The following is a 13468-nucleotide window of genomic DNA, read 5'->3' on the forward strand; positions in this document are numbered from 1 at the left end:
TAACTGATAAAATTTTTTATTTCACTTTTGAGTTTTTACACTTTTCCTGATTATTCCGTGTAAGGTGGAAACTAGAACTGTTTAAAAGACATACACAAATCGAGTACATCAATAACCGGGGTTTTTTCTTTTTTGCTATACTATTTTCACAACCACAGGTGTGCTTGCTAGGCAATATAACCATCACAGAAGCAAACGTGAGGCAGAATACTGGTGAGGAAAAACAAAGCAAGAGAGAGCTACCAGATACACAGACAGGCTCGTTCCACATCCACTACTGCGTTTTCAAGCGCCAAGTATTAACTGCACATTTTTGTTCAGCTAGAAAGGAGAGGGATTTTTTTTCTTTTTTTTTCCTTTTGGTTTGTTTGAAATCAGTGCATGAATGTTTCTCATTTCAGCAGATGGACAAACAGATGGACACTACGGCTATGGGGAGTGTTCAGGGGAGAGGGGGGGATACTGTGAGACTGGTAGGCCTGGCTATTCCCAACTCTCCCCATCGCAGTGTTCACGCAACCTCCCTGCATTACAGGGTCTTGTTGAAACGTGTCTGTGAACTCGACAGGATGGGTACACTTGGGAGAGCTGGTGACAGGTGCTAACAAGCATCACCAGGGCTGGCTGCAATGTAAGGAGAAACCATGGATAGTTACAAATACTTTTTTGAGTCAGATCTTGGTGTGACTGAAGAGCAACCACCGTTCTGAGAACCGGAAGAAGACAGGGCTGAGATGCGGGAAGCTCTTTTCAACTCTCTGAAGCAAGGCTGGCTCACCGAAGTGCTCATCAACATCCCTCACCCCCTCCAGGTCCCCTGTCCCTGCTCGTCTAGTACTAAACAGTGAGCAAAAGGCAAAGAGAATGCACAAAGAAAACAATGTAAGGAAGCTGAAGGACAGAAATTGAGAGAGAGAAGAGAAAACCAAAGTCAATAGTCAAAAAGGACAGTGGGAAAGAATGTTTAGATTTCAAAATTTTAAAGCCCCGAGCCAGGAAGAACCTCAAGACTGAGTACTTACTCCTCAAGTGAAAGGCGGTCTCTGCAGAACATTATTCTTAAAGATGTTACCCAGGAAACAGATAAGGCCATTCATAAGATACACGGCTTTTTTTTTTTCCTTCTTGAGCTCGTGGTTACAGGGAAAACAGATTCCACTATGGAAGCACAAGTTGCCAATCAGTAACATGCTGCTGTAGGAAAGGGGCTGGAATCACGTGTGGCCTGTGAGCACTGGACCTCTGCATGGTGTCCTAAGCCAGGTATCTGCCACCAAGAATGTTAATTTCTGGCTTCGACTACCCTCAGAGGAAGACACTGCGGCCATCCGCAGTCATGAACCTTTGAGTGGCAACAGCCCCAACGGGTCAAGTGTCTACAAGCCCTGAACAGAACAGGCAGAATCACTGTGAATTACCATGAAACTCGAATGCCAAGCTAGAGGTTTCTCACTCCAAGTCCCAGTGTCACAATATAATCTCTATAACTTTCTGTACAACTTTACAATGGAACTGTGTTTCACTGACTGTTTTGAGTTGAATTAAACTTTCCAAAAAGTTACACATAATTCAGGTCTATTTTGTTTTCTACCAGTAAGAGTTCTGCTAAGTTACAAAACCCCATAATCACAGTGTTCAGTTTTTTTAAAAAAATTAAACACACAGTAATCCTGTCAGTGTTCATCAAAATCAAAACTTCAGAATGCCGTGGCATTTATGTGACCAATCTGAGTGTTAGATACAAACACCAGCTGCTTATCCCATGGACCATTTTTGCTAGGCTGAGGCTGTGAAAAACTGAAAGTCGACGTACGATTCTTTTTTTTTTTTTTTTATCGCACAAAGGGATATACGTGGAGGGTACAGAGTGACACTGAAGAGATCACAAAGCACGACAGACATTAGTTCTCTCCCTCCCCAGCATCTCCTTCATCTCCCTGGTTTTCCGACGTCCACAGCTGCAAAAGAAAAACAGAGCTATAAACAAAGTAGGGCTACTAAAAGCTTCCTCAGGGAGGTGGCCCAGTGTGTATCATCTCATCTCATTCAACTGTTTAAAATTCTTCCTATATTACTGCAGACAGTGACGGCAAAGGTCAAAACTTCAGTAGGCATTTATAACCAATTAAAAAACTTAACTACACTTACAGGGTACAAATCCCCTCTTGAGTCTTAGGCAAGAGTGAATTACGAGGTAGAGGAATGGGAATAAGCTATAAGCCCTCCAGAAGCACTCATGGAACCAGCAGTACTTACAGTGAGGTTGTCCCTAAGCAACTGCATGATCAGGGTGCTGTCTTTGTAGGACTCCTCATTCAGTGTGTCCAATTCAGCAATCGCTTCGTCAAATGCCTAAAACAAAGAGCCTTCAGCAAAGAAGTCACAGGTTCCTTGGAACTAGTTTAGCCCAATGTTCTTCTGCTAACATTCTGCTATCATTTCTCTTTCTGTACAGTACTTTGGGGGAACCCAGGTCCTTGTTACCTTGTTTGCTAGTTATGTCAGCAAACACATGATGCTGGTTTACCAAGCGTCAACCAAAAATGGCAAAAATTCCTAGATATGACCTTTACCTATTAAGTCAACAGGTGTTACTGTTAACCCAGCCCACTCATTCTAAGCAAACACATGATTTTTCAATCACCGAAGACGTTTCTAGTAATCCGCCCTTTTTCTTTAAGCTGAAACTCAAAAGGTCTGGATACAAGGGATAAATGGAGAACGGAAGTTCACACCACTAAATCTGATTCAATTAAGCGATGGAACGTTGAGCGTTCATTTCACACATTTTTACCAACTAAAAAATTTTAAAAGAGTGTGCATATTGAAAGACTACAAAAATATGTAGAAAAGGCGGCTGGGTTACCAAAAGAAGACAGGAGGTAAATTCAGTTAACGAAGAAAACAAGATCTGATTTCCTTCCTTTACAAGCCATAACCTCCAGTCTTGGTACAAGGATGACAATGTACAATACAGTGGAGGCCTACAGTCCAAAGCGTGACAAAAACAACAAACTACCTTCTCCCTGGATTGTCCACAACCACCCCCAGCCCCAAAAGAGTAATCAAACAACACAAACAAAAATCAGCAGAAGGCACTGAGAAGTCAAGCAGCAATAGGTGTGTATTTATTCCATAAAAGATATATACTCCACCCCCAGAAAAATCTTCACAGAAGTCCAAGAAAATGAGTTATGTTCAGGTAATTAAAAAAGGTACCAAAAAGCACAAGCAGTTTTACTATGATCAGAAACCACAGAGGGTACAACAATGTAAAACAACTATGCCCCAATAAAAAATAAATAATTTAAATTAAAAAAAAAATTCTGCCAAAGAAAAAAAAGAGAAACCACAGAGGGTCTTTCTCACCGTTTTTGCGAGGCTGCAAGCCTTTTCAGGAGAGTTTAGAATCTCATAGTAAAAGACGGAGAAGTTAAGCGCCAGGCCCAGTCGAATTGGGTGTGTAGGCTGCATTTCTTTCTTACTAATTTCAAATGCTTCCTGGTAAGCCTGCTGGGAGTTTGACACAGTGGCTATAAGAAAGATAGAAAATATGAAAGGTTGGGTCTTTCACAGATTGCATCGTATGCTGGATCCACTATCAAATTATTTTACCAAACTGGGCTGGAGCACACGCGCTATCAAACGAGGGTCAGTGTCTCTACCATTCGATTAACAATCCTTTGTTAAATGTGTACTCTAATCCAAGTGCCATATTGAATGCTTTGAGGAAAAACAAAGACCATGATGACAAAGTCTACAAAAGCAGTTAGGAAATACAGAAATAACCCTGAACAAGATAGAACATGGAAAACAATGAGCTCTGATGGAAAAATCATGGACTTCAGAATCAGACTCAAAGCTGGAATCCCCAACTCTTATTCATTAAGTGTGTGGTTTGGACTAAGTGAAAACCTCTGTAAGCCTTGGTTTCCTTATCAGAAAAAAAGGACAGACTCCCACCTACACTCCTAGCGTTGTGTGAGGGATAAATGAGACACACAGGAGGCACTTAATAAGGCATAGCTATAATTGTCACCACTACACTAATGCATGTATATGACAAGAGAAATGCATCTCTATTTACTATGATGGTTTCGTTCTACCAAACATTTTAAAGTTTCACCTCGAAAAGAGAGCTACCAAATAATCCTTAAAATAAAGATCTCTTTAAATGCACTACTGCACCACACTTTTAATGCCCCCCATACGTGCCCCTTAGATACAGCTGTCAACTCCCATGACCCTGTTTAACACTGGTCAGCACAATGCCGTGGTCCTTTAAATTCTGACTACAAACAAAGCAAAAACTTCAAATTATTATGAAGACTGGCTCCATTACTGGTCAAATTTCTTAAAAAAAAAAAAAAAGTTACTTACTTTGTTTATTGTCTCCAGATGCCACCTCAGAAAGATATCTAAAATAATCGCCTTTCATTTTCAAGTAGAACACCTTACTTTCTGGTTGTGTAGCATTGGGAATAAGGTATTTGTCCAACAGCTCCTACAAAGTGATTCACATTCTGTTAAGCATCTGGAAATATTACTTACAAGACGTTAAAACTATGTTTGAGATTCAAGATACACACTACCACTTCTAAATAAATTTTTTGGAAGATTGAAAAAAATCATAATTTTCATCCAGAGGTTTTAAATAGTTTTTAGCCCAGGTCATAACAGATGCCAGTACTTGTCTATTAAAAATCACTTTGACCGTCCATAAGGGGTTGATTAAAGTATAGCCATACAATGGAATGCTACGTAGGCATTTGGAAAGGTTCTCCAAAAGAAGTCTGGGGTGGGGGGTGGGGGGGAGGAAGCAGATAATAAAAACCATGTGACTCCTATTTTAATATTAAAATAGATATGTGTACATGCACGGAAATACCTAAGGGAAAAGTCTGGAAGAATATTTATCAAGATGTTAATAATGGTTCTCTAGGTGGTAGAATTAGAAGTGATTTTTTATTTTCTTATTTATACTCTTCTGCCCTGTGCTTTTTTAAAAAAAAAACCATGAACTTGTATTAATTCTGTAATTAGAGAAAAAAAAAAAACTTTCCATTTTGGGAGAAAAAAACGTGATAATAGGGCAAACCTGCCAAGAACTAAGTTTCGAATTGATCGGACCTGGGTAGAAATTCCTCCTCTGCTGCTTACTATCTGTATGACCCTGGACAAATGACCTAATCGCCCTGAGCCTCAGTTTCTTCAGCTACACACAGGGAAGCATTAGCCACCTCCCAGCGTACTTATGAGGATAAATGAGCCAATGTTCACCAAGTGCTTAACACGCTGCCTGGCACGCAGTAAGCACTCCAAAAGTAGCTAATACTATTATTAATAATAAATTCCTTTAAACATTTATGCTTACAACAAAAGCAGTTCTGAAGGAGTCCAAGCTTCGTATACAGAGCAATATTTTCGAAGAGTTGTTTTAGAATGTGGCATCCTGAAAAACTGGTTAAGAGGCAGTAAGTACCATGCTTTTCTTCACATTCTTTCAGATGCTCATAAAAGCTGGTCTACAGTTCAGGAATTAGGGAACTTTCTTGCCTTTGGAATGCATGCCATACTTCATCTGAATACCAGATGTACCTAACATTCAGGAATTAGTGCACCGTTAACAAACCCCCAAATTACCAACAGGCAACAAATTTAGCCATGACACTCTTACACCACGACTCTAACAAAAAGAGCAGCTCAATGCAAAAGCTTAGTTGTAAGGGGATTTAATCAATCAAAGTGAGAAGATGCAGGGGGCAGTAGTCGTTTTAATATTCCTTGCAGACAGACAGGGTGTAACTCCTTATGGGTTAGGGATGAGTACTGCCTGGAGGCTGACAAGCTTTGTACTGGTTTTCAAAAGAAAGGTGTCAAGGGCAGTAACTCGGAGAGGCAGCCAGCAGGGGAGGAGGTAGATCCACAAGTGTGAATTCCTTTTCCCTTCAAAGCAGCCCTCACTGTTCATTTTTACCTGATTTCACCTGGAAGAAAAAGAAAGTTCCCAGTGGGCTCAGGATGTGAGGGAAAGACAATATGATCATGATTTGCTCTAGGATATGCACCCCTCCCATCCAACCCCAGATCGTGGCTCAAGGGAAAGCAGTTAGGAGTCAGTCGTCTGACTAAGGCTTATATAAAACACCAGAGAGGAGAATCCCCAAACCACTTCTGATTGGCCTTCGGAGTGCAGGCCCGAACTGATGGACACGGCTACCTTTCAGACAAAAACTGGACTCCACGCTGTGCAGGGACTGGGGAGGGGCTAAAAGGCAGGTCGGCTTTCTGCTCCTCTCTCCCCTGCTGGAGATGGCACTGCCATCAGACTTATACAGAGAATAGCCTCTCTGTGGCTGCATCTATCAAAAATCCTGCCTCTCTGGCCTCAACTTCTAAAGAAAAGATGGAGGGATGCTGACCAAATGTACCTGTTTTTCAGAGGTCTTTGGAAGGGAGAGGAAAATACTCCATAAGAGACGAGCAACCTCTGATCAGGTAAGAGGTAAGAAAAAAATCACATCGTATGCTTAAAACTTAGCTGCAGATGGTTTGCAGCTTCCCAGTGTATTCAGACACCTTTCTCTCATGAGCTGTTTGAGAGTTCGCATTCGTACATGAAATGAATACTATTAGAAATCGTTGTTTAGAACAGGAACACCGGCCTCTTACCAGAACATCGTTGCAGATGTCCTGCAGCTCTGCCTCGATCTTCTCACGATACTCTTTGCCCATCTGCTGCTTCTTCTCGTTCCTCTCTGTTTTCTGTTCGATGCTGGAGATGACACGCCAGGAAGAACGACGGGCACCGACCACATTCTTGTAGGCAACAGACAGCAGGTTTCTCTCCTCGTTGGAGAGCTCGTGCCCCTGCTCTGTGACTGCCTTCATGGCCGCAGCCATGTCATCGTAGCGCTCCGCCTGCTCGGCGAGTTTGGCTTTCTGTACCAGCTCACTTTTATCCATGGTCATTCCCTAGAACAAGAGCAAGAGAAAAAGAGAGAGAAAGCGAATGTCAGGCTTTGCGGTCCAGGAAATGCACGCGTGAATCTTCTTCCAACCCATCTGGAAGGAAACATACCTAAATGGGAAGCATCTACTTCCAAATGCCCTCAGTAATATCGAGCATGAACGCCTGCAGGGTTAGGTACTTTGCTATCGTCTTTTTTACTATTTTGGTCAATTTTCCCAACAGTCCTACAGGGCAGATATGTTCACAACAATCCTGCCCCCTCCTGTGAGGTGAAGAAATGGAGGTTCAGAGGAGGCAAGTGGTGTGCCCAGGGCTAGGAGGTGGTAGAGAGCCAGAACTCAAACTCAAGTCTCTGTCTCTCGAGTTGTTTTCTTCCACTCTCCTAATCTGCCTCCTCAATGCACAGAGACGGCTTAATTCTTTAGAATCTTATGTTAAATATATGTCCTTTTCTTCTTTCAAGAATTACCTGGTTTTGCTGTTTTTCCCCGAAGTATGTGGAAAAACACCTGAAGTGGGACGACTGTTTCAATGTTAAAGCAAAAGGTATGACTTTCAGTGTTATATTTGGCAGTGCCCATGAAGCAGCAGGTACCTAAAAAATAGGAGCCGTTTTTATCACATCTTCTGCAATGCACTAAATCTGTTACAAGGACACACTGTCCACGAGAGCACAGACTTGAGGCAGGCAGATTTGGCTCTACCTAGCACCAGCTCTGCTACTTACAAAGTGGCATGACCTTGGTCAAATCACTCAGCCTCCGAGAGCTTCCGTTTCCTAACTGGAGAATAAGAATATTCCCAACTCTCCAAGGGCCACTGTGAGGCGCAAATGACCTCATCTATGTGAAGGCACTGTGAAAAGTCTAGATGTTATATACAAATATCAAACACTAACTCTCTACGTGGTACAGGTTGCAGGAGATACGGGTGTATTCACCAAGACGCACAGCAACAGAAATGCAAACCATAATTGAGTTTGCACAAGTTCTCCTGAAACAGACAAAAATCTTAGTGATTTCAGTTTATCATTTTATCAAACCCTCTATACACCAATCAGTGAATACCTCTTAAATAATTCACCTCATCTTAGTCAATTCCCCACTATAATAATCACCATTAATAGAGTGCAATAATTTTTGGATAACACGTAGCTAAAAAATTATTTATTAACCAATAAGAGTTAGTTTTATGTACTGTTGGTTTAAATTTCAATTGTACATCCACCTGTGCCACAGTGTAAAAATACACTAATATCTTAAGGTGTAAAAAGATAAAATACTACTTTAAAGAGTGGTAAGAATATCAATATTTTTAAAACAAATTCTCTTATCACTTTATACATTGTATCACAATTTAAGACTGTGGGGAAAAAAAAAAAAGACTGTGGCTTTGCCTCAAGTCATTTCTGTATTTTCAAGGGAGAAATTCTACAGACAGGACCCTACCACAAAAAAAAGTTTTATTAGATGGAGGACGATTTTAAGATACACCCTAAATCCAGACAATCCATAAAGAGTTGGTTCTCTAGTTCAGAACTGTGAGTTTTCTTCCCACAACTTATTATCTAAATCATATTCAGAGCTGTGTCCTATGTAAGGCTTGCTGATTCTAACCTTACACTCTGAAGCAGATCTCACCTTGATCCGTCTGACTTCACCCACATCACCAGAATGAGACTACAACAGAGATAATAATCCATCCACTCTCCTACATTTCCCAGCAACCCTTCTGCACTTCGGAGGGGTCATACAGTTAGTTCTGTCCAATGAAACATAAGCATAAATGACGCTACTTCCAGGTGTTGAAACTGCAAGAAACCACGTGAGGCCCTCTTCTCTCACGGCAGCCATGCAATCTAGATGGTGCTGTCACGGAACAGCAGTTTCTGTAGCCCGAGTCTGTGAATGACCATGCAGTACAGAGAGACCCCTGCAGGCCCGCACTGGACGTGCAACGTGAAGCCACTGAGGTGTGGGGGCTGCTTGTTACCACACACAACACAACCTAGTCCTACTCTAATATAAAGTCCATCGCAAATACACTATTCATCCTCTTAAAATTATATACTTCCTCCATACGTCTAACTTTCTCAATCGTAACATCTTTCTGATCAGGATACTATCTCCATCTTTAAACAACCCTACTTTATGATCCCTAAAAGTGAGAGGCAGAGGGAAGCCAACTTTCAATGAACTTTAGAAGTTTTCCAGTTTGCAGACTAATTCAGAGTTAGAAGTCACCTAGTGGCCCACTCCAAAGTACAGAAACAGTACCTGTGCAACTCTACCCAGGAAAGATTCCAATTAATAAAAGTCCTGGTCAAAGCCAATTCAACGCTAAGCTATCCCACGCAGTATTACAAAAGAGTAATAGAGAAATGCAATTAGCACTGCCTAAGGGATGCCATGAAACTCTTTGGCTCTACCAGGCCCCTCAACTAAGGTCCCCTCAACCCCCCGACTTCTCTTCCCAAACATTAAAAGTTAAATCATCTCTCTCCCAAGAATCCTGACGACTCCTTGGGAACTCCCAAATGTACACGCCCTATTTCTCAAAATAAAATGTGGCCTTTCTCGTTTGGGGCCAACTATTTCAGGCTTCTTTGGGATCACTGCAAGAGCTCTTGGAGACTGAGAACCATGATGATATGGTAAAACTGAATGCATGCCTTAAAGAATGTAGTCATCTATTTAAAAAAATTTAAACACACACACACATACCCAACAACTTACAACAAACAAAATCCATAGCTAAATGTCCTGATGCCTACTGCTTACATAACTCTTGACTTATATAACATGGATTTTGAAGCAGCTAGACCAATTTCAACAGGAAATGGGTTACACAACACCCAGCGTTTGGAGGAAGGCAGCAGACAAGGGAGAAATGAAATTGTTCCTATTTCTACATCCCTAATAAACCTCCCATCCATCATCTTTCCCTAGTCCCACTGCTTTCAGCCTCTCGTTACCTTTAACCTTCACATCTGCTCTCAGACCCATTTTAAAGTTCTGATCAAGTCACGTCCTGCTCAAAATCCTTTACAGTCCCTACTACTGACAGGAGAGTCAGATTTCCTCCCCTGTCAGTGAAGGTTTTCCAAGCTATCTCCCCAGGCTTCTCCCAAAATGGTTTTCTTACACGTGCTTCTCCGTCTCTGTGTCTGTGCTCACCAAGCCATCCCTCTGCCTGGAATGTCCTTTCCCGTTTATTCTGCATATAAAATTCTTCAGAGCACGGCTCAGATGGCATCCCCTCTATGAAACCTTTCTTAGGCCGCTTAACCTAAGCTGTCGAATCAGACAGCCACTGGCCACATGTTAAAACGGAAACGTCTCGGATATACGGAGTTAATTTTTTTGTCGGGGGGCGGGGGGCCCACACTGCGCAGCTTGCGGGATTCTAGCTCCCCAACCAGGGATCAAACCTGGGCCACGCGGTGAAAGCGCCGCGTCCCAACCACTGGACCGCCAGGGAAATCCCTGGAGTTAAGTTTTTTTAATTTCGAAAATTGATTTCATCCTTTCCCCCCATTTTTAAAATGCAGTTACCAGATAATTTTAAATTACGTGGGACTCACATCCTGGGTCTATTGGACAGCACCGCTCTGAGGTGAAAATATTCTCACAGAGCACTGCATCTATACTTCTCTTAATGTCTCAGCGCATTTCTTCAGCACTACAATTACCTGTCTGTATCGCGTACGCCCCTTCCCACACCATCAACTCCTTTAGGGCACACCCCCCGCAGCACCTCGCACAGAACTGGCACGAACGAATTCTCGCTGAATGAGCAAGCAGATCCTAAAGCTGCAAATTTGGTAGAGTTCTGTCTCTTCTCAAATAATTCAAAGCGCCTATTCTTCACAAGCACATTACGTCCTCATTACATCCATACCTCACTCCATGTACCTCTGCATCTGATTTCAAAATTACCCTTAGTCATACCCGGACTCTTACTCAGCAACTTCGGATGACTCTCTTTTGGCTACTCCACCCAATCTAAACTCTTACCTGGCTTGCCAAGTCCTTCATAATTCGGCTCCTCTGTTCCTATTAGGCTTTCGCATCCACTGTTCTCCAACATGTACCTTTCTTGCAGGCTGGACATCACCGAATACCCTTAATCATCATGCTTAAACGTGTCTGAAATTACTTCAGTAGTTCCCTTCATCTAGAAAGCCCCCCGTTTACTCCCTGCCTATGTAAACTCTATCCATCCGTCTAGGGCTAGAAAGCCTTCCTTGAATATTCCAGCCCCCACTGATCTACCCTGCCCACGAATCCAAACACACTCGTAGCCTCTTACACAGTCCAGGCTTCTCTAGGCCTCCGTTCTATATGTTCTATGGTCCAAGTAATGAGTGGTATACCACTTACAAGCAGTGTTACATGTTATGTCCCCAAAGGAAAGCTTCACATTCGTTTCTCATCGAATGCCTAAAACTTTGCCAAGTATAAAACTAATACTCAAGTAAGTATCTGTGAATTTTTTCAGCAGGTCATTACTGGGAGGCTACCTGTATGTGGTGTGGCAAGAGGCCTGTGTGTAAGCGCAGAGGCTGCCACTACACAGCCGTGTGAGCTCGGTCGATCTCAGTCTTCCGACCTCTGAAGTGGAGGCAACAGCAGCTACCTCAGGAGAGGTGCTCTGAAGATGAGGTGCAGGGAATCGAAGGATAATAAATGTGGAAATCTTTTTTAAAAAGTGCATAGTGCACAACAAGTTGGAAGTACTGTTATTCCTCTCATAGTACCTACACATCACTGTTTTAGCCCATAAATGTGAGCTTGGAATTAAGAAAAAAGGAAGACAACCCATGAGAAGGAAAAACAAGTCTAATCTTGTACAGGAAGCGAATATGTTACGATGTAATATTCCTGATAAGACTCCACCCCTCAACGTCCTGAAGAATGGACACACTTGTTAACTGTAACACTTTCTTTTATAAATTTATTTATTTATTTTTGGCTGCACTGGGTCTTCCTTGCCGCGCGGGCTTTCTCTAGTTGCAGCGAGCGGGGGCTACTCTTCATTGCGGTGCGCGGGCTTCTCATTGCGGTGGCTTCTCGTTACGGAGCACGGGCTCTAGGCACGCGGGCTTCAGCAGTTGTGGCTCGCAGGCTCTAGGCGCGCAGGCTCAGAAGTTGTGTCGCACGGGCTTAGCTGCTCCGCGGCATGTGGGATCTTCTCAGACCAGGGCTCGAACCTGTGTCCCCTGCATTGGCAGGCGGATTCTTAACCATGGCGCCACCAGGGAAGTCCCAACTGTAACACTTTCATTCATTAGTTCCTGATTTCATTAAGAGGTGCCAAGTAGTGATGGTTTATAATCAGGGCCTACTTTTCTCCTGAGACTTTTGAACTGAGGACCCACCAAGAAAAACACTGGCAAGAGGGCCTTCATTTGCTCCTAAAAAGCCTTAAAAGGCTACAGTCTCCTCATCAGGCTTGGCACTAACGGCACAGAGTCAAAATACCAGAGGGGACAAATGTATGACAGGCCACAAGAGGTCTAACCCTGCGGTAGACCAAGAGATTTCCCAGATCAGGAAGATGCTGACATGCTCTCAAGCACGGGCGTCTATCTCTCAGTCACTGCAGGCAGCACTTCAGAGGACTGGGGAGCCTTTGCTGATTAAACCGGCAACTGCTTAGTGGAGAATGGGAAACCGTCTAAACATCCAACAGCCGAGTGGCTGAAAAGACACAGCTGGCACAAGATTACGTGGCCATTAAAAGAAGGGATTTAATGTCTTAGAAAGATCTGTTAGAGGTATGGAGCGGCGGGAGCTGCACAACAGGCTTCCATTTCTGTAAAATATCCCCTAAAGAACGTTATGAGGAATAATTCTAAAGCTGCCCATGAAATAACAGGATTTCCCTCAAGTAAATGAAACCCTAAGTCAGACAGTGAATGCTAAAACACAAGTATATACGAACCAACCTAGCCCCGCTATCTCAACCCTTTGCTTGAGGGATATTTTTCTAGCCCAGGGCAGAATCCTGAGAGGTCATTTCCCAGTGGCCAGAAGGAGACATCCAAGGATAAGAAGGGACAAAAATTAAAATAAAAATGACTATCCACTGCTAATCCATATTTTAAAAAAGCACTGCAAAGGACCTTATGAAATGTGGCCTTGAGAAGTATTAACTTTCAGCTATGTTTTGTTTTCAAGGAAAAGAACATGCTCAATTCTAAAATACTGAGCTTTAATTGAGTTTAATAATTTGCTAGAAATTTAAAACGAGGATTCCATTATCAGGTGTCAGGATTACTGAAGCTCCAGCATGAAACCCGTATGACTGGGACCTGTTTTTAGGAAAGCCCTACATACAACAAATCTGGGCTTCTAAAGAGAAATTAGGTAATTTTTAAAATAATGTCTCCAAATCTCAGTTTCCTCAAATGTTAAAAGGAAACATTAATAGCTATCAAATAAGATGATATACATAAAATGCCTAGACAGTACTGGTCAAAGTAAAGGCTTA

At 42.5% G+C, this 13468-nt stretch overlaps 1 protein-coding gene across 1 annotated transcript; it reads right to left on the bottom strand.

Annotated features, from left to right (window-relative positions):
• YWHAB (tyrosine 3-monooxygenase/tryptophan 5-monooxygenase activation protein beta) lies at window positions 1-6995 on the bottom strand. The gene is made up of 5 exons (XM_024746793.1): window positions 6673-6995; window positions 4381-4504; window positions 3370-3533; window positions 2257-2352; window positions 1-1958 (listed from the first exon to the last, which is right to left on the bottom strand). Exons 1-5 carry the CDS (start codon window positions 6970-6972, stop codon window positions 1902-1904), a joined length of 741 nt encoding a protein of 246 aa, XP_024602561.1. The 5' UTR covers window positions 6973-6995; the 3' UTR covers window positions 1-1901.
• Between the last annotated feature and the right edge of the window lie 6473 nt (window positions 6996-13468).

The sequence above is a fragment of the Neophocaena asiaeorientalis genome, unplaced genomic scaffold, assembly GCF_003031525.2.
Source record: "Neophocaena asiaeorientalis asiaeorientalis breed wild unplaced genomic scaffold, Neophocaena_asiaeorientalis_V1.1 scaffold132, whole genome shotgun sequence".
In the NCBI taxonomy this organism is placed as follows: domain Eukaryota; kingdom Metazoa; phylum Chordata; class Mammalia; order Artiodactyla; family Phocoenidae; genus Neophocaena; species Neophocaena asiaeorientalis.